At 36.2% G+C, this 21,730-nt stretch overlaps 1 protein-coding gene across 11 annotated transcripts in view; it reads left to right on the forward strand.

Annotated features, from left to right (window-relative positions):
• ZDHHC20 (zinc finger DHHC-type palmitoyltransferase 20) overlaps window positions 1-21,730 on the forward strand; it is a 65,238-nt gene that overhangs the window by 37,940 nt on the left and 5,568 nt on the right. For 4 of the 11 annotated variants that reach the window (XR_011645795.1, XM_058277061.2, XM_058277060.1 and 1 more), the window contains 7 exons: window positions 2,644-2,713; window positions 3,865-3,897; window positions 4,297-4,417; window positions 10,551-10,683; window positions 13,974-14,100; window positions 18,028-18,117; window positions 20,032-20,147. Coding sequence is in view for 5 of the 11 variants with exons in the window: in XM_058277061.2 (XP_058133044.1) it covers window positions 2,644-2,713; window positions 3,865-3,897; window positions 4,297-4,417; window positions 10,551-10,683; window positions 13,974-14,100; window positions 18,028-18,117; window positions 20,032-20,147 (690 nt within the window). In the remaining 6 variants the exon portion in view is untranslated. Of the gene's footprint in view, window positions 1-2,643; window positions 2,714-3,864; window positions 3,898-4,296; window positions 4,418-10,550; window positions 10,684-13,973; window positions 14,101-18,027; window positions 18,118-19,634; window positions 19,680-20,031; window positions 20,148-21,202; window positions 21,281-21,730 lie in introns of all 11 variants that reach the window. The other 7 variants (XR_011645794.1, XM_058277059.2, XM_071208183.1 and 4 more) reach the window with 3 other exon arrangements.

Genomic DNA, 21,730 nt, shown 5'->3' on the forward strand with positions numbered 1-21,730 from the left:
GCACAAAATGAAGAGTGAGTCTACAAAAGACTTTTCACTTCTTATCCAAGCCACATGGCAGAATATGGGCACCCAGCTGTTACCCAGTTCTAGCCATACTCAGATAAAAGTCATCTTTCAGGCCCAGTTCTTTGTTCACCAGAGAAAATCTGATTCACTCCTCTTGGATCAGGTTATTTTCTGTGGTCAGAATTAGAAGGAGAAAGGTGGAGTCACACAATAAAGATAGAAGAGTGGTCTGAAATCATTTCCTTGAGAAGGAGAGAGTATCTGGCTTATAAACTAGACAGATGCCCCTCAAAGAGTTTACTACATTTATATTAGCTTGAATAGATTATTCACCAATTAAATCCTCTAAAATGATAAATTACAAGAAATTTAAAGATGCAACTATTTATGAATGACCCATAGTATTAATTTTGTAGCTTAAACACGTGTGATTTATTTGCTTTTGAGCCTATCACATGGGAGAAAGATCGACATCTTACTATAATTTTATTGTATTCCATTCATCTTAAATAATGGTTTTAAAGAATTTATTGAATTGGATAGTCTTGAGACATTTTCCACCTGGATCTCAAAGATCTATTTTGATCACTTATTTAAATCCAGAAGGGAAAAAGCCCTCAGGTCTAAATTTATGTGGATTCTTATGTAATTCTTATTCCAGTGAGCTTTTACTCTCTACTTTTTTAATCAATAAGTTATAAATGATCTGGCTGCCTTTTCCCTCTCTGACCTCATCTCCTTTATCCTTTTCACTCTGTTCCAGACACATTGGACCTGCTTGCTATTCTTTAAACAAGCCAGGCATATTCCCAGTCTCAGACCTATGCCCTCTGTTTAAAATCCTCTTTTCATGGATAGCCACATGACTTATTAACTCGTTTCTTTTGGTTTTCTCAAATGTCTCTAAAATTATAATACCCCATTTCCCCTTCCTTTTTTGTTTTTCTGAAGTACTGGGGCCAGGAACTGAACCCTGGGCCATGTATGTGGGAAGCTGGTACTCAACCACTGAGCCACATCAGCTCCCCTGAGTTGTTTTTTTCATTTATTTGCTTGTTTGTTTTTTTGTTTTAAGGAGGCACCGGGACCTCCCATGTGGGAAGCAGGTGTTCAACTGCTTGAGCTACATCCATTTCCTTTCTTTTCCTTGTTAGCACTTATCACCATCTAATACACTATTCATTTTGTAATTTACCTTGCTGTCACTTCCAGTCTTTCCTCCACTAGAATGTAAGCTCCATGAAGGCAGGGATTTTGCCTTGAGCAATATCTAGCACTTAGCAGGAGCTCAGAATGTTTGGATTGAATGAATATATGAATTCATTATACAGAATCCAGCGATGATGGGCCAGCCAGGCAACAGTAGTAACATATATTAGAATTTAATGGGGGAGGCAGATGTGGCTGTAGTGATTGAGTTTCCACCTACCACATGGGAGGCCCCAGGTTCAGTTCCTGGTGCCTCCCAGAGAAGATGAGCAAGATAGCAAGCTGGCACAATGGGTGGGCGCAGCAAGCTAACACACAAGGATGATGCCATGAGGAGACACAAAGAGGAAAGACAACGAGAGACACAACAAAGCAGGATGCTGAGGTGGCTCAAGCAATTGAGCACCTCTCTCTCACATGGTAGGTCCAGCTTCGGTTTCTGGTGCCCCCTAAAGAGATGGTGAACAGACACAGAGAGCAGACAGTAAGCGCAAACAATGAGGGGTGGAGGGATAAATAAAATAAATCTTTTTTTAAAAAAAGAATTTAATGGGAAGCAGAATTCAAAGTTTGGTTTCAAATATTATCAGTTTTGCAACTTGTCTTTGAGAGTGGAGGTGGTGAATTAAAATGTTGCTTTTTTTTTTTTAATAAAGCTCCTCTAAAATTTAAAAAGTAGGGAAACGGACTTTGGCCCAGTGGTTAGGGCATCCGTCTACCACATGGGAGGTCCCTGGTTCAAGCCCCGGGCCTCCTTGACCCGTGTGGAGCTGGCCCGTGCGCAGTGCTGATGCGCGCAAGGAGTGCCCTGCTACACAGGGGTGTCCCCCGCGTAGGGGAGCCCCACGCGCAAGGAATGCACCCATAAGGAGAGCCGCCCAGCGCGAAGGAGGGCGCAGCCTGCCGAGGAATGGCGCCGCCCACACTTCCCATGCCACTGACGACAACAGAAGCGGACAAAGAAACAAGACGCAGCAGATGGACACAGAGAACAGACAACCGGGGGAGGGGAATTAAATAAAAAAAAAAAAAATTTAAAAAGTAAAACCCCATAGGGTGTCATAAAGTTTAGATATATTCATTTTGATATTTTATTAAAGGTAAAGTGATATCATTGAAAAAGGAAAAACAGCACTTGAAGTTCTGCTGCTGAACTAGGTGTCTGACCTTGTACAAGTCATTTATTTGCTTTGGGTCTATTTTTCACCCACATTGTTAATGAACTATATTTCTGAGTTTATCTCTTTATCTCTTGACGTTTTGATTTGAGATGCTCTCCAATGCATTTTGATACTGTTTTTTTTTTTTTAAATAACTATTTGTTAATTTCCCAGGATTGTTTATAAAAGAAATGAAAGCAAGTTATGGTCAAAATAGTTAAGCTTATACATCCTTCAACAACTTCCTTTTCCTTCTTAAATGTAGCCATCAGATATTGTGAAAAATGTCAGTTGATTAAACCCGATCGTACGCACCACTGCTCAGCATGTGACTTGTAAGTGTTAATCGTTTGATCTCATTTAAATCTAGCATTGGAAATTATTGATGGGAGAATAGAAAGGGAAGGATCATTCTGTATGCTTTATAGTTAACAAAAACATCCTCTCCCATGATCTGTTATGCATAAGGGGCTTACAAAAATATTTATTTAAGCTAGAATATACCTAAAAGTAATTTTTGAAATTTTTGATAGAATTTTCTTTAACTTAAATATGCTTCCTCTACTTATGCTTAATGTAGCATTGATGAACAAGTAGTAATAATCCAAATGAGAAATAGAAATTTTATTTCTCAGAATAAAAAGACAATAATGACAATTTTATTGTTTTATTATTAATGTTGATATTAAAACCTAACAAACCACAAAATAAATTTTATTATTTTTTTCAGTGACAATCTGTGGCATTTTTCCCAGGCAAATTTTAAAGGATTTACTATTTGTGTACAAGTGAGAAGGCAGTATGTTGAAGGAAAGGTCCCTAGTTTGAAAATCCCAATTAATCCTTAATTGTTAATTAGACAAGCTACCTAACCTTGTGGGTATTAGTTTTTTCTTTCGTTATATTATTTGAGATTATCTGTGGGGTCTAAATTTATACAAATGTAGATTACGTATATTTAGAGGGGTATATATATTTTCTGATTATAAAAGTACAGTAATGCTTATCCATTGGGTGAAATTTTCTAAAATACATTAAATATCTATCTACAAGTCCTTCAAATATTTGACATATTTAGATGTGGAGTTTTATTTTAATGACCTGCACAGGTTTAAAATAACACAAAGATCATCTCTATTATATTAATATTATATTTATTATATAATATTATCTCCCTTAGCTAATTAGTAAGATAGAACTACCTAGTGTACCAAGTGCTCTGCACCCAGATCTGTATATTCAGATATTGGATGTGGGCCAGAACAACTGGTTGTGCTAAGCTGAATTCCCACAGCAAAAAATCATTATCTGTTACCTACAAAAGAACTTGTGGAAGTACTAGAAATTATTTGTAACCTAATGTTTACTGGGTTTGTTCTCTAAGATGTATTTGTGAAGGGAAATTTTTTAAAGTCAAATAAAAGATAAATATAAGAAATTAGAGGAATTTTTCTGCATGGGTTTCTTATGCATATTTCTTTCTTAGGTGTATTCTTAAGATGGATCATCACTGTCCTTGGTATGTATTAAAAATGGAAGAAACTGCATATGAGGGTAGAGAGAAAGGAAGGAGAGAATTTAATGATTTAATTCAATATTCCTAAATTTCAAAGATCAGTTACTCAATGATAATAACTATATTATCTATATATACTAGCTATATATAGTCATATATATGTATGTATACACATATATATGTGATATATCTTTTAAAATATACTCTTAAGTTGTTAACCCAAATAATGATGTATTTAAGAATATTAAAATTCCAAATAAATCTCATCAATTTTTCTGTATAGAATATATATTAAAAGCACATGCAATTAAGATATTTCTCCCTTTCACTTCTCACATGACCCATTTCCAAGTAATCATGATTTGTCTTATTTTTATAGTTTGGCTTTCTTTGTTCTTCTAGGGTGAATAACTGTGTGGGATTTTCTAATTACAAATTCTTCCTGCTGTTTTTATTGTATTCCTTATTATACTGCCTTTTCGTGGCTACAACAGTTTTACAGTACTTCATAAAATTTTGGACGGTAAGTCTTTTTTTTTTTGTCTTCAACTGTATATTTGAGACTTTTTAGGATGTTAATAGTCCTAAAGAGTTACTTCATTCTTTATTTCAAGAAGATATACTTCATTCTAATTTTAGTCATTAGAATTTATAGTAGATCAGAGGGTAGACAGGGCTGTAATTTACCTTTCATACATGCATGTTTATGAAACCTTATATAGTGAACATCTCTCTCAGTGATCCAAATTGTTTCAGCCACTCTTATAACAATAGATATATCAATTTTAGGAAAGTAATTGCTTTTCTTTGAGTCGGTGAGACTTATTTTCGTTTTACAGTAACAAAAGTGACATCCATCCTCAGCCTACGACTAAATCTGTTTCCTATGTATATAGATTTTTACAGCATTGTGTTTAAGCCAAATGATTAAAATAATCCAACTGTCCATCCATAAGAGATACAGATGATGTATCTGTTACAAAGGAATGCTATACAGCCTTAAGAAGGAATGAAGAAGCTCTTTATGAAAAATGATATGAAATGATCTTCAGGCTCTTGGTATTATGGGAAAGATACAAGATACATATATCATGCTACCAGTTCTATAGAAAAATAATATACAAGTGTATATTTGCACATGTAAAGATTATTTCTGCAAGAATGCTTTAAAAATGTTCTAATAGCAATTGCCTGTGAGGAGATATTTGGGATGGTAGGGAGGGAGACGGGCTTTTTGCAGTTATCCTTTGAATGTGTATATCATGCCTAAGTATTAATCCAATCAAAATAGATAATACAGTTTTTTAATATTTTTAATATAGAAGTATATACTTTAGAAAAAATACTATTAAAATAGTTGAAAGTAATTGCCTCTTGGGAGTGGGACAAAGAACTACTATTCCACATTAATATCTTTTGGCACTATTTGATTTTCCTGTGCATTTTGACAAAATTTAAAAATAATGTTAAAATAAATTGAAACTTTCTACCCCTTCATTCTTTTTAAGTTTCAAGATATTATTTACAACTGATTCTTGTCCTGTCCCTCTCTATTCCTCCCCCTCAGCAGCCCCTTATTTTATTTTATTTCTATTTATTTATTTTTTAAGATTTATTTTATTTATTTATTTCTCTCCCCTTCCCCCCACCCTGGTTGTCTGTTCTCTGTGTCTATTTGTTGCGTCTTGTTTCTTTGTCTGCTTCTGTTGTTGTCAGCGACATACACGGGAAGTGTGGGCGGCGCCATTCCTAGGTAGGCTGCACTTTCTTTCTCACTGGGCGGCTCTCCTTAGGGGGTGCACTCCTTGCGCGTGGGCTCCCCTACGCGGGGGACACCCCTGCGTGGGGCGGCACTCCTTGTGCGCATCAGCACTGTGCATGGACCAGCTCTACACGGGTCAAGGAGGCCCGGGGTTTGAACCGCGGACCTCCCATGTGGTAGATGGACGCCCTAACCACTGGGCCAAGTCCGTTTCCCTCAGCAGCCCCTTAAATGTAGGCTCAGCCCTTGGCCTCTCCATTCTTTGCTCTCATGTGTTTTGGGGTGACCCCTTGTGCTCCTTGGACTTATATTCACTGGTGTTTTGTTTTGTTTTGTTTTTTAAATTTTTTTTAAAGACTTATTTTTTTTTAATTTTTCTCCCCTCCCCTCCCAGTTGTCTGCTTTCTGTGTCCATCTGCTGTATATTCACTGTTTATAGTCCTTGCTCTGATAACCTGCTAAGCCCCAGCCCTTAGTTTCTAGGTATTGAGCTATCAGACATAATGAAGGGCATCCTAAAAATCTATATGTCTAAAACTAGCCTCATTTTCTCTTCTCTCCTGTTTATCTCATTTAATGGGATCAAAATCTATACAAATCTGTCACTAGCCAGGCTAGAAAAATTAATGGTATCTTTGAGTTATTGTTATTCCCTTATGAAACTTAGGTCAAGAATCAGGATGGTGGTCTAGAAAATAAGGGGTTTGCTACATACAGACATCATTTATTTACTAGAATGTAAGCTCCTTTTGAACAGGGTTGTTTGGTTTATTTTTGGTCGGTTTGGTTTTTTGATGTATCCCAATCCCAAGCATATAAAATACTGCCTGGCACACAGTAGGCTTTCAGTTAATATTTGCTGAATGAGGGAATACCCATGATTGATACACATATCCCTTAGATTCTTTATTTGTTAAAATTTGGAGTAATACCTTTCTCATAGAATTGATAGGAAGATTAAATATAATAGTACACACATATGCTATGTGGAAAGCATTTAATAGTTTTTTTTTTCCAATTCAGTGTGCCTCAAATTATTTTTCTTTTTAATTAAAAATTTTTAAATATTATTATTGATTTCTCCCCCCTCTCTCCATTGTCTGCTCTCTGTGTCCATTCACTATGTGCTCTTCTGTGCCTGCTTGTATTCTCATCAGGCAGCTCCAGGAACCAATCCTGGGACCATCTGGAGTGGGAGAGAGGCGATCATTTGCTTGCATCACCTCAGCTCCCTGATCTGTGGTGTCTCTTATTCTCTCTCATCTGTGTCTCTTTTTGTTGTGTCATCTTGCTGCGCCAGCTCTCTGCGTGGACCAGCACTCCTGCACGGGGCAGCACTCCGCGCCAGCCAGCACTCCACGTGGGCCAGCTCACCACACAGGCCAGCATGCTTTCACCAGGAGGCCCTGGGCATCAAACCCTGGACCTCCCATATGGTAGACGGGAGACCAATTGCTTGAGCCACATCCGCTTCCGTTCTTATTCTTACTATTACAGACATCAGCTGGACCTTCCATCTCCTAATTTCACCTGCCTTTTTTCTCTACCTTTCTTCAGTGCTTTGCCTGCCAATTTATGAGTGAAACATATTTTATTTTGCCAGTGTTTAAGTGCGTATACCTACCAGCAATTGGTATGTCTTTTTTGGGAACTTCCTATTTGCACTCTTTGCCCATTTTTTCCCCTAGTTTTTATCTATTAAAGATACAAATCTTTACTTTTCTTAAATTTACTTTTTAAGATTTCTTAAATAGAATATAGGAATCAATAAAAACCCTGCTCACATCGAGCTTACATTCTAGTAAATGAAGGTTCAATGAATTGGACTTCATTAAAATCGGGAACTTCTTTTTATCAAAAGGCAACTTGTAGAGTGAAAAGGCAAATTGCAAACTGGAAGGAAATATTTTGCACTGTAGACATCTAACAAAGGACTCACATCCAGAATACATAAGGAACTCATGAAGATATTAATCCTTTTTTTGTCCTGGGTTACAAATGTCTTTTCCATATTTTCTGTTTATATCTTCTAACCCTATTTCATTTTGTTTTTGCCAAACAAAAGCACCTTTTTGAAAGCTAACTGGCTTTTTTTTTTCCACTTATAGTTTTTGTCTTTAGTTTGTTTACTTTAAATTTATACATAAATTCACCATATAAATTTACACAGATTTTTCATCTGGTACTTTTTTTCACTTTTACATTTGCATCTTTGATTTTGAAGGGGTGATTATTATAGTAAAAAGTACTTTCACTTTTATTCTTCCTAAAAACCCCTTTCAAGGAGGTATTATCATTCCAGTTTTCAAAGTTGGAAACTGAGATTGAAAAAATTAAATAGCATATCTAGGGTTACATTCTTAATATATAGAAAGCTAAAATTTAAATTTAAATCTGTCTATTCAAACATCTAGGGATCATAACTTGCTACTCATAATTTTAGTTGGGAGGAACATTATTAAACCCTGAGTCATCACGCACAATTATTCTAGAGTGATGTTCATCAAAATATTAGATTTTAAATGTTTAGGTCTTTAAAACCAGGGGGATACTGGCACTTACAGGACTTTTGTACATGTTAAAAAAGAGCACCCCTATGTCTGTGTGGTCACTGCCTCATGATTGTGGCCTCTCTTGTCCCCCTTAGCTGCCACCTTTGTTCAGTTTACTGCCTACTTAACCAAAATCAGTGGCCGTATTTAAAAGAAAAGGATTTAATGCCAGAAGAATGACGTCCAAATTACAGAATTGCACATTTTGTTTCTCAGAAACTTCCACAGTGTTTGTATGTCATGATTTATTTATCAAAGAATAAGTATTCTTTAACATTTTTAGATTCTTCATGAGTAGGGAAACATCAGTCAACATAAATCAACCATTTTCTTCAGTCATTCGGCAGATATTTGTTGAGCACCTGCTGTGTGCCAAGCAATGTCTACACTCTTGGGATATATCCTGTTTTTATGGAGCCTGCTTTTGGGCAGGGAAAGACAAATAATTTAAAAAGTAAATTATATTATATGTTAGAAAGTAAGTGCTATGGAAATAAAAGTTCAGGGATTTGGCAAGTGTGTGGGGGCAGATAGAACAAGGACATGTTGGTGAGTTAGAGGGAGTGATGAATAAGGTTAGATTTGAGCCGAGACTTGAAGTTGGTGAGGGAGTTATTGGGTATTTCAGAGCAGAGCACTTCAGGCAGAAAGAGCATCTGCACTTTAGAACAGAAGCTCAAAGGTAGGTGTCCTTGGCGTGTTTGGAGGACAGCAAGAAGGCTGGTATGCTGGGAGCAGCAGACGAAGGGAGATGAGTGAGAGCCAGGGGCTGGACCACATGACCTCAGGCCTTGGAGATGTTTTTAAGGCTCCAGCTTTTACTCCGAGGGAAATGGGGAGCCATGCAAGGGTTCTTCTGTGCAGAGGACTGCCATGGTCTGACTTAACAGGTCAGTTCTGATTGCTGAGTTGAGAATGGACTGCAGAGGACAAATGAAAACCAAGTCTTATATGTTAGAAGGTTACTGGAGTAATCCTACCTTGAACCAAGGTGGTAGCAGTAAGGATGGTAAAAAGTAGATCTAGTTTGAAAACTATGAATCAGAACGTTAAAAGAAAAATGTTTGCTAAAAATTTTAATTTTATTCTTTCCCAGACACAAATCTCAGTTTTAAAACTTGAGTGGAAAAGTGTTATTTAAAGGGTACCTGAAATATGTTTGGTGAGCTTGGTGTTATTTTCTTTTTCATGTTCTTTGAGAAAATATTTTAGATGATGTTGATAGAGCAACTTCTCAGTGTTTCTTCTAAGCACAATTTATAACACTAGGTTTTGGATAACTTCATATAAAAATTGATTTCTTAATACATTGTCTCTATTTGCACAAGCTTTGCCGCAGGAAATCTACAGAGAGTTGTCCAAAGGTAAAATACATTATTGCCATGGCATTCTGTTGTGACATTTTTGGTGAATATGTATAATACTAATTTGCTTCGCAAGATGGAGAGATATTAAAAAATCACTTGTTATGTTTAAAAGAGACAGCATTTACTCTGGGAAAGAAGAAAAAAAGACAAACATCAGAACAATGCCAAAAAACCTCTTTTGCCTATAAAGACTTAAAATCAAGGAGTACAGCCTCATGTTCTTCTGGAGTAGATAATTTGCATTATACAGTTTTAAGAGCTAATACTTCTAGTCATCATCTTCCTACTGTTAAGAAATACTGATTTCTTTTAGGTTAAGACTTTGCTTCTGTTAAAAAGCACATGGCCATAAGAAGGGATAACAGTAAATGGTTTTCATTTAATAGTACCTTATGGTAAATTTATCAAAATTGCAATTACCTACAATGGCTCTGTAGAAACGGGAAAAAAAGGTGAAAAGTAGGAATCGAAGCATTCAGGCACATGGCATCCTTTGCAGTGGTGTTCAGAAATTTGAGATTAGAGAAGTACATAAGTAAACTTACACATATATCCCAGTGTCTGGTTAGCAGCAAATATTATAAAAATAAGGAAATATGTTGGCATAGGTGAGTAAAAACCCGCATATATCCTGAATGTTGAGGAAAGCTCATGTATACATGAAGTACAAAAGAAAATTGTTGGGTATAAGTGTCCATCTTTTTTATTTATTACTGATTGTATCGCTAAAATTTGAAATGCTTTCACAAGCAATTTTTAATATGACTCTTTCTGATGTCAAATATAATAAGGCTCCTTTGGTAATAACCAGTTTTCTACTCTGTTGTTGCTTTTAGATATATGATGTAATTTTATTATTCTTCATATCTGGCAAATTTTTTGGTGATTCAACAATCTTTGGGAAGAACTAAACAATAAAAAAGAGCACATTTCAGACTTTGATTATCCTCAAAATTAACTTTTGTCTTTCCTCAGAATGAACTTTCAGATACACGTGCAAAATTCCACGTACTCTTTCTTTTCTTTGTGTCTGCAATGTTCTTCATCAGCATCCTGTCACTTTTCAGTTATCACTGCTGGCTGGTTGGAAAAAATCGAACAACAATAGGTTAGTAGTTAAAATATATCATGATTATTTAGGGAAATGAGCACAAATGAAAAAAATCTAAAGAACTATAGTAGATGATAATGAAGTGTAAAGTAATTTTGTATTAAAATTAATTCCTACTGGATAGGAAGAGTGGTCCATAATAAATGTAAAAACCATTTTGAAGAAGGTTAAGGAAGTGAGATTAATTTTTATGTACATTTTCAGTAATGCATTGTACATAAAAATATAGAACTAACTTATTTTACAAATTTAAATAAAAGATTTTCTTCTGCATTTATACAATGTCTTCTCAAAAATTAATCTATGGGGACCAGATGTGGCTCAAGCAGTTGAACATCTGCCTCCTACATGGGAGGTCCTGGGTTTGGTTCCTGGTGCCTCCTAAAGAAAAAACAATGAGCAAAAACAGCCAGCAAATAGCCAACAGAGCCACGGGCGGAGGGGGATAGAGGGAGGATAATTAATCTATGAAAAGTAGGTTAACATACCATAAGGAGGTTCATTCTCAGCAAAAAATTATTTTAAAATCCCTAATTACAGCTTATCTATTTAGCTAAAATATCAACAATATATTTCTAATATGTACTTGACTTTTTTCTCACAGTTTGATTACACAGTTTATCAGCATATGGTCCATGATTGAGGCTAAGGATTAGTGCTTTTAGCATGCTTGATCACTCCCATCTTTGTGTCAGTTGCCGGTGAAACTTTTGTATTGTTTCACTAGTATTGGTATTTATTTTCTTTTTATGCTCATTTTTTTTTTAAAAAAGAGAATTCAGTAAGGTATTCTTTAACTGTACAAAGATGGTAACATTGCTCAAACCTGAACCATTGGCATGTTATCAGCACCTCTGTCCTATAATTGAAATAGTAATTATATTGTCTAATGTACCAAGATTCAAATTAGGGTCTTGGCTTTGTAGTTTGTAAAGACCATATGCCATCTAAAGCCATATATCTGCGAGGGGGTTGGAAGAGTACAGTTTTTAATAGAGAGGAAAACCTTTTAGGCAAACTTTAAGATACTTTTATATTTTAACAATTTTAATCTTAATTTGTTACTAAGTCATTTATATTATGATGGGCTTCCAGTCTAAGGATTTCTCTGCCTTTTCTTCCCCAGTGACTTAGTTTGCCACAGGGCTGCCGAAGCAAAGTACCGGAAGTGGGTTGGCTTTTACAACGGGATTTTATTTAGGGTAAAAGCTTATAGTTCCCAGGCCGTGAAATGTCCTAATCACAGCACCATCAGAGATGCTTTCTTACCAAAGTCAGGTACTGGTGATCCTCGTGTCCCACCACATGGCGATCAGGCGAGACGGCGGGTCTGCTGATCTCTCTCTACTTCAAGGGTTCTTAACCTTTTTTGTTCCAAGGACCCCTTTGCCAGTCAGGTGAAAACCATGAGTCCTTACTAAGGCCACACTATACTGTGTATTAGTTAATAAATATATCACACCTGCACCAACACGTCCCACAAGAATGTTTTTTTTGAATTTCACTTCAAGTTCCTAGACCCCTTGTTAAGAACCCCTGGTCTAGTTTCTCCTTGAACTCAGCTGCGGCCAATCAGTCATCTTTCCCTGGGCCTCAGCTCCTTGCTCAGCTGTGGTAGAATCTGGAGTCCTTTCTCTCATGTGGCCACATCAAACATGGCAACTTCCTTTCTTTGTGTGTGTCTCTCTCTGTCTCTGTTTATATCAGGCCAAGCAAGAGTGTGGAAACTCAACCTGAATCATGCTTCCCTGATGTAGTCCAATCACAAGGGTCCCACACCCACAGGAATGCATAACTGAGAAACAAAATCCTTTTCTTTTTGGGATCCATAAAAGAACTTCAAACTGTCATACCCAGCTCATCCTTTCACTGCTGAACGCTCTTCCAGTTCCATGTGCCTTCATCTCTTCACAGTGTAAATTTCCTTATATCTCTTAACTAATTTGTTTTCCTCATCACAGAATATCCTGCCATCTCCTTACCTTTAATTGGAGGTGACAAAAAAGGCAGCCTGTAAGCTGCCTATAAGGTGGTCCAACCCTTAGACCTCCCACAATATGTGAAATCTGAGAGATTTCATATAAACAACTGGACTTGCCCTTGTGGCCTTAAGAAGTTGGCGCTTAGTAGTAGCCAGCTGCTTTAAATGGGGCAAGGATCACTGGATTAGTCATAGGTCCCACAAGGCCTGCTTTATTTTTTGCTTGCCCAACCCCTGTAGGTATTTGGGAGATGGGCACCTCCTGGGAAATAATCTTTTTCAAACTTTGTTTCCTGTGACCACAGAAAGAAATGCATTTTATATCATGATTTAGTATATGCACTCATATGTATAAAATTATTTAAATAAAGTAAGTTAAAACTTCACTAAACAGCATAAATCTGTGTACACTGTAACTCTGATATTTACTGGTTTTGGTCTTTAAAAAGAATTGCTTGTTTTAGCAATGAAAGGACTTATGTCATTGATGTGGAGGCAGTGGCCACTGGAGGTTCTGAGGTCAGGGAAAAGGAAAACAGGTTTAATACAGAGGCATTTTCGGGACTTGGGAATTGTCCCAAATAATATTGCAGTAACAGATACAGGCCATTATATATCTTGCCATAACCTACAGAATTGAGTGGGAGAGAGTGTAAACTACAATGTAAATTATAATCCTGAGCTTATAAAACATGCTGAAATGCATTCTCTTTTTAAAAAAGGAAATAAAACCTTCCTTACAAAACTTTTCTCTAGTCCTCACTCTACTTCCTTTTATAGCCAACTTTGAAATAATGTCTGTAATCACCATCTGCTTCCTCAACTCTTATTCATTGTTCAAGCTTACCCTCTAGCATCACCGTCACAATATTACACCTTCCCCTGCCAGCATCCCCCAGTGCACACTAATAACCCTATTCAGATAAAATTAGATTCTTTCACCTCTGTAGGCCTCGTATACCATGACTATTCTTACACTTACCACATTGGATTTTTTAGAATATCTTTTTTTGAAAAATAACCCCAAGTAAGATGTTATATTGAACACGATTTAGTAGATTTTCAATAATATTGGGTGGGTGTTTTAACATAGTCATTTTGTAAAGTTATTGAAATACTCAGAGGTGATGTATTTTCCCAATTAAGTTTCAGAAATTTATATTTTAATTGCTACAAATATATTTTGCCAAAATTGTTTTTAAATTTTTGATATCAGAATATAAATCAAGAAACTGATACTTTCTATCTCTCCTGTAATTCTTAAGTAGATTAATTAATTTACTTGGTTTTTGTTTTTTTATAACAGAATCATTCCGTGCACCCACATTTTCATATGGACCTGATGGAAATGGTTTCTCTCTTGGGTACAGTAAAAACTGGAGACAAGTTTTTGGCGATGAAAAAAAATATTGGCTACTTCCAGTATTTTCGAGGTAATTTATTTATGATTTCATATTTCAGAAATTATGGTATGCCTATCTCTCTCTGTTGAATTGTTTTAAGATTCAGAGAATATAATATATAATGAAATCCCTATGGGTCTTGATCAAATATTAAATATATTTAATTCCTTTACTTTTTTATTAGCTTGTGTAAAGGAAAATATGAACATATATTTAAATAGAAAGCAGAAAAAAATTAAAATGATAGGTAAAAAAAAATCATTTTTTTCCTTCAAAATGATAAGTTGTTTGATGTAGAAAGTCATAAAAAACTTTACTTCAAAGATACCATCACAGTACTAAACTATGTATTCTGTTGTGCCTTAAATCAAAGATCAATATATTTTACCTCAAATTTGAATGAAAATATTACTTGAGATGATTCATAATACTGTGTTTTCTCTAATTTCCAGTCATCTTAGCCATCTTTTTTTTTTTTTAAGATTTATTTATTTAATCCCCCCCCCCGTTGTCTGTTCTCTGTGTCTATTTGGTGCATCTTGTTTCTTTGTCCGCTTCTGTTGTCATCAGTGGCACGGGAAGTGTGGGCGGCGCCATTCCTGGGCAGGCTGCACTTTCTTTCGCGCTGGGCGGCTCTCTTTATGGGGTGCACTCCTTGCACGTGGGGTCCCCTACACGGGGGACACCCCTGCGTGGCAGGGCACTCCTTGCGCGCATCAGCACTGCGCGTGGGCCAGCTCCACACAGGTCAGGGAGGCCCGGGGTTTGAACCGCGGACCTCCTGTGGTAGACGGATGCCCTAACCACTGGGCCAAGTCCGTTTCCCCTTAGCCATCTCTTTACAGGTCATTGTAGAGAAGGAAAAAACATTTGAAATTCAAGTGACTTATTTGTGAAGGTTGTGGGATTTTTTCCTTAATTAATTGAATTGCCTGTTTTTTTGTTTGGAAAATGTATTTTGCCTTCATTTTGAAATATCTTTACTGGATATAGACTTTTAGATATTGCTTCTGATTTGTATTTTTGCTGAATAAAAAGATTGCAGCACTCCTACTTTTGTTAGTTTGTATATATATATAATATGTCTCTTTTTCTGATTGCTTTTAAGATACTATCTTTATCCCTAGGTTCACAAAATTTGATTATGGTATACCTTGATATAGTTTTCTTCAGGTTTCTTGTGCTTGGGGTTGATTGAGCTCCTTGGATCTATGGTTTTATAGCTTTCCTCAAATTTGGAAATATTTTCAACCAGTATTTTTTCAAATATTTCTTCTGTCATCTCTTCCACCCCTATTACTACAAGGACTCCAAGTCCTCCCCCAGCTCAGTGATGTGCTGTTCATTTTTTTGTTCACTCTTTTTTTTTTTTTACTGTTTCATTTTAGATAGATCCTTTTTTTTTTAAGATTTATTTTATTTATTTCTCTCCCCTCCCCCCCCAGTTGTCTGTTCTCTGTGTCCATTTGCTGCATGTTCTTCTTTGTCCGCTTCTGTTGTTGTCAGCGGCATGAGAATCTGTGTCTCTTTTTGTTGTGTCATCTTGCTGTGTCAGCTCTCCGTGTGTGCAGCGCCATTCCTGGGCAGGGTGAACTTTCTTTCGCACTGGGCGGCTCTCCTTACATGGCGCGCTCCTTGCACATGGGGTTCTCCTACGCAGGGGACACCCCTGTGTGGCATGGCACTCCTTGCACGCATCAGCACTGCACATGGGCCAGCTCCACACGGGTCAAGGAGGCCTGGGGTTGGAACCGCGAACCTCCCATGTGGTAGGCGGACGCCCTATCCATTGGCAAGTCTGCTTCCCAGATCCTATTATTTTATCTTCAAGTTTACAAATCCCTTCCATGTACTCCATCCAATGTGCCATGTGTTATAAGGCTCTCTACTTTGGTTGTAACACAGTGCTTTCAAGAATACTTTTCCTAAACATAGAATTTGAATTTCACAGGTTTGTTTGCTTTCCTTTCTTTAAAAATGTTGTTCCATTATCTTCTAGATTGTATTATTTCTGACAAGAAGTCATTGTTACCTTCATTCTACTCTGTAATATGCCTTTATTCCCTGGCTACTTTTGAGATTTGATCCTTCTCACTGATCTTAGCCTTGGATTGTGATGCCCTGTAGTGTGGTTTTCTTTATATTTATCTTGCTGGGGTTCATTTGGCTTTTTTTTTTTAATCTGTTAGTTTATAGTTTTCATCAAATTTGAATAATTTTCATCCGTTATGTCTTCATATCTTTTCCTGCTTACTTCTCCTAACCTCCCCACCCACCCCACACCCAGCCCCCTCACCCCAGGCTTTAATGGGGCTCTCAAGCATATGCTAGATTACTTAATAGTCTTTGCTATACTGTCTCAAATCCTGTCTTTTTTCTCTATTACTTCAATTTGGATACTTTCTTCTGCTATTTCTACTTCACTGTTCTTTTCGTTCTGCATTGTCTAATCTGCTGTCAAACCCATCCAATAAACTTTGCATTTCACATATTTTTCAAATCTGAAAACTCTGTGTGTGTGTGTATATATATGTGTGTGTATATATATATATATATAAAACTTTCGTTCTTTTCATTATTTTCGTTTTTCCTTTAGTTCTCTTTGTTTGCTGATTTTCAGTCCTTTTTGTGTCTTTTTTTATTGGGTGGTTTTTCTTCTAGATGTATATCACATTTTCCTGCTACTTTTCATGTCTAATAATTTTTTACTGGATGCTGTGCATTTTGAATGCTACTTTGCTGAGTATCTGGATGTTACTATCTTCCTTTAAAGAATGTTTAATTTTGTTTTAGCAGACAGTTAGGTTACTTGGGTTTCAGCTTGGGCCTTTAAGTGAGGACTGTTTTTTAAGCTTTGTTAGGATGGGTTATAAGTAGTCTTTTCTCTAGGGCTGGTTAACTAAAGTGGAGAGCCTGTTGGAATCTCTACCAAATCCGGGTATTCAGTGAGATGTCTCCACTCTGGCTGGTCAAATTTGAATGCCTTCCAGTTCTTTGGAAGCTCTGTGAATTGTTCAGCTAAGCATCCCAATTGTTCTTTGCCCTGATTCAAATATTCAGTTTAATATTCCTCAAATGACTCAAATGGACCACTGTGCAGATTTCGGTAGTCTCCTCTCTGCATATCTCCCTCTTTTTCAGCCCCATTCCATAGATTCAAGCCACTTCAATTCCCTGAGACTACCTTGTTCTCCTTGGTTTTGCCTCCTGTTGCTCAGGTCCTGGCAGAAAGCTGCAGCTCCTTTCGTTTCTCTTCTTTCAGAGATCAAAGTCCTGTGCTGCCTGATTTGTAAACAGTTGTTTTATTTACTGTTCAGTTTTCTAGTTGTTTACAGTGGATATTCAAGTCTACCAGTTATTCCATCTTGGCTAGAAGTGAAAATCCGTACTATATATATATATATAGTTTTGATATTTTTAGAATGTGAAATTAAGGCATAACTGTACTCATTTTAGATTGTAAGCTTCTTGCGGGCAGAGGTTTTTTTTTCTTTTGTTTACTGTTGTATCCCTAGTGCTTAAAATAATACTAAGTATTTGTTGATTGAATACATATGTGGAACCTTAGGTCTTATATTTTGATTCCAGCTTTTCTGATGCCCTACATGATAATGATCAGCAAGTCATTTCCCCCAATATTTGAGTACTAATGTTTAAGATACTATACTAGGCGTCATAATCTTACTAGTCCTATAAGACATGGTTTTTAATACTTATGTAAACCATATTAGTAAAACAAGAAAATCCTGTCCTTGCAAAGAGGATTTACCATGAAAAACTTGTAAAAGAAAGAGCTTTTTTTTTTCAATGGAGGCTAATAAATCCTCTGAATTCTAGATCTGAGGAATTCTTTTCTGAAATGACAAGTTATGCAGTTTCCTATCATGCCTCCGAAAAATGCATGTCAAATTTGACCAGTTTGATTTCATTTAATATAAGTTATTTTTCATTATGTAGCTTGGGTGATGGTTGCAGTTTTCCAACTCGCCTTGTTGGGATGGATCCAGAACAAGCGTCTGTTACAAGCCAAAATGAATATGCCAGAAGGTGTGCTTTTTATCATTACATTTTTCAGTATTTGTTATAAATCAAACTGTATAAATGTGTTATTACCTACACATGACTGTAATAACGTAAATACAATAGCAATTTATTAAACCAGCATAGTGAAAGAAAGATTCTATTTAAGTTTTTTGTTAACCTGTTGTTATTATGTGTGCGCCTAATATGCTTTGGATGACAAATATTTTATCATACAAACCGAAGCACTTTTAGGCATAGGAAAGAGAATACTTGCTATTAATAGTTAAACCAGGACAGTTGCATAAAACTGGAAATGTCTGGCAAGCTGGGAAGCATAACCTCTCTAAATATACTGCATCTTCCTAGAAACTAAGGCATTATTTGAAGAATTGATTATATTGGTTTATATCTGTTATATCTTTGCTGAGGAATTTGTCATTTTACCATTCCCTGATAAATCTTGATAAACAGGTTTTTTTGTTTGTTTTGTTTTTTGAGGTACTGGGACCAGGGATTGAACCTGGGACCTCGTAAGTGGAAAGCTGGCACTCAACCACTGAGCCACATTGGTTCCCCTGAGTTTTTGGTGTTTTTTTTTTCTTTTTGTTTGTTTGCTTGTTATTTGTTTTTTTGGTTTGTTTTCTGGAGGCACTGGGAACCAAACCTAGGACCTTCCATGTGGGAAGCAGGTGCTCAACTGCTTCAGCCACATCTGCTTCCAGTCAGCAGGTTTTTTTGTTTTTGTTTTGTTTTTTTAGGTACTCTGGCCGGGAATTGAACCCATGACCTTGTATGTGGGAAACCGGCGCTCCACCACTGAGCTACATTGGCATCCCTGAATTGGTTTTTTTCCTTTATTTTGCTTGCTGTTTGTTTTTTGTTTTTAGGAGGTACCGGGAACGAAACCCGGGACCTTTCCCATGTGGGAAGCATGTGCTCAACAGCTTGAGCCACATCTACTCCGTTTTTAACTTCAGTGTCAAAACGTTATCAATGATGATTCAAAATTTTTTTCTCAATTTGTCTTAGAGGAAGTTCTCTTATAGTACTTGAATGGCAAGCAAACTTTCATAAATTCTGAGACATAATTCATTTTAAATGAAATTCTAAAGAAGCTAGAAGTATTTCTATCAAAGTGAAGTGAAAAATTTGAAACTTATTTATACGAAAGTGGTGGGAGAGGAGGATTACAAATTCTAAGCTAGTATATTATATTGGAAAAGGATAGGCCTTAGAATTTAGCATCTAGAACCTAAGACCTTAGACCTTAGAGCTCAAGCATTTGTGATTCTGAACAAGTCACTTAAAATATCTGAACCTCAGTTCCCACCTCTCTAAAATTATCATACCTACTTTCAAGGCTTATTGTGAAGTTTGAGGTATATATAAAGCACCTGGCAAAGTATCCAGCCCATTTTAAGTACACCACAAAAATTAGTTCCCTTTTACTCTGTCTTTCCTTCTTCCTTTCCTCCCAGCGTGGACCTCTTAGCTAGAAAAATAAGTCTACACTAAATCACTAAATCATTTTTTCCCCTTAGATCTAAACTGCAGTGGTAGAAAGCAGAAAACTTGGGAAATGACAGGTAATTTTTTTGTACTGGCCACAGATACAGATCTTCACCTGTCCTTGTTGTACCTTACAGCTCTTGATTAACATGTGCTAAAAGCATTTCAGACTGGCCTTGAAGCTTTTTTTCTTTTGTCTAACCATTTTCATTAGCAGTATGGAGTTCAGATGCTTGGTTCTAGAGGGCCAATTAGTGGGGGTGGGGGCATATTTTTCTTTTGAAGATAGAATTTTTTCCAAGTGCTGAGATCTCATGAGTTGTCCTCACATATTTAGGAATAAGAATACTAATTTGCTGCTTATTAATTTATTAAGCCTCCTTAATTGAGCATGGAACTATTTACTAAATTATTTGCTCCTCTTTTCAGTATTGGATCAAATCAAACCTTTCCTATCAAACCACTTAGTGAATCAAAAAACCGATTATTGGACAGTGAATCTCATTGGACAGAGAATGGATCTGAAGAAGGCAGCATTAGATCAGGTAATACTTCTAATCTGAAAACATTGCTTCTTATGGTTAAAATGAAAATTACCAGTTAATCAATATGGAAAAATCAAAACAATGTGATATTTTAAAATACTACCATATGGGAAACTTTTTCATAAAATATTTTTATCTGGGGTGTGTTTGTTGGTAGCTGTTATAAGGGAGAGGTTGAAGGAAGAAGGTATAGTGGCTGCTGCTGTTTTGTGGAAGCTTTTTGGATGTTATCCAGTCACATATTTCTTTATCTCAGAAATATGAAAAGTTCTTTTGGCATTGTGTATTCCAAATAATGTTATAAACAAGATTACTCTTTAGGGTCCCAGCTTTTCCTAGTTGGACATAATTTTTTTAAAAGCATTGAATACTTTGCTGTCTTAAGTTTTTTTAAAAAAAAGAGTGTACTGAATATATTTAAACCTTTTCTTGATGACTCTTCATCATTTCATGAATCTTGGGTGCAGAATAGAATAGTTAATAACATAGAAGTGAGCTCTTGGATCAGACCTGGATTTACAGTACGGTATGTCTCCTTAATAGCATTACAGAATGAGTAGCTGTGCTGGTCTTAATACTAACTGTGATAAAACGGTTTGGGACCTTCAGATCGGTCAGTATTTACTCTAGGAAATACCCTAAAGGTTGCCGTGAGAATTTTTTATCTTTTCTTTTTTTGGTGGTGGTTCTTTGTGACTTTTAGCAGCATCAAAACATTCTTTTAGATTAGTAGCATTAGGATCTTCATAGGATCATTAGATCTCTTGTGTGAGCTCAGAGAAAGGACTTGTTATGTGGACTTGTTTATTATTGCTGCTTGATATGTTTAAACCCTATGAGCATTTCACAAGGACAAGTACAAAACCAGACTTTTGACTCTTAAAGTTGCTGTGCTTACTCCTGGGTTCTACAAGGCGACACATAGTTGTCAGGTTTCAGCTTTTGCTTAGTACTACCTAATGTAATCATAAATCATAATAAGTATAAATTTTGCCATTTAGTCAGAAACTTAATCTCTTTTTTTTGTCATGTCATGTATAATTATGTGCTTACAGGGACAAATAACCATGTTACAGTGGCAATAGAAAATTGAGTACCACTTGTTCATAACTAACCATTTGAAATAGAGCAAGGTAAGACAGTATAAAGGTAATTTCTTTAAACAAATGCAGTTTATTTGCATATTTCATAATCTCTTAAAATAATTTGCAATTAGTTTTTTGGTGTTTTTTACTCTTTTCAATTATATCAGTAAAATCAGGCAGTTCAGGAGAGACTGGAGGTGGATTAGCATCTGTCTATATCCCATTTTCTTTACCATGCCTAGCACATGGTAAATATGTAAATATTTGTGAGTATTTGTTGGTAGACTAAAGAAGAAACTAATAAAAATTGTTGAGGATGGGTATGTGGTTATCTAATCTTTTGATCCAGAGAAGAGTGACTAAAATTAAGGGCTGGGGGAAAAAACAATAACAATAACCCATAGGAGGTTTGTTAATATTGTTTAATTTATAAAAGAAATGGCACAAGAGCAATTTACTATGGCCAGGGATATTGATTAGCTGTTCTTTGTGTGCCTA

Source organism: Dasypus novemcinctus, chromosome 15, assembly GCF_030445035.2.
Source record: "Dasypus novemcinctus isolate mDasNov1 chromosome 15, mDasNov1.1.hap2, whole genome shotgun sequence".
In the NCBI taxonomy this organism is placed as follows: domain Eukaryota; kingdom Metazoa; phylum Chordata; class Mammalia; order Cingulata; family Dasypodidae; genus Dasypus; species Dasypus novemcinctus.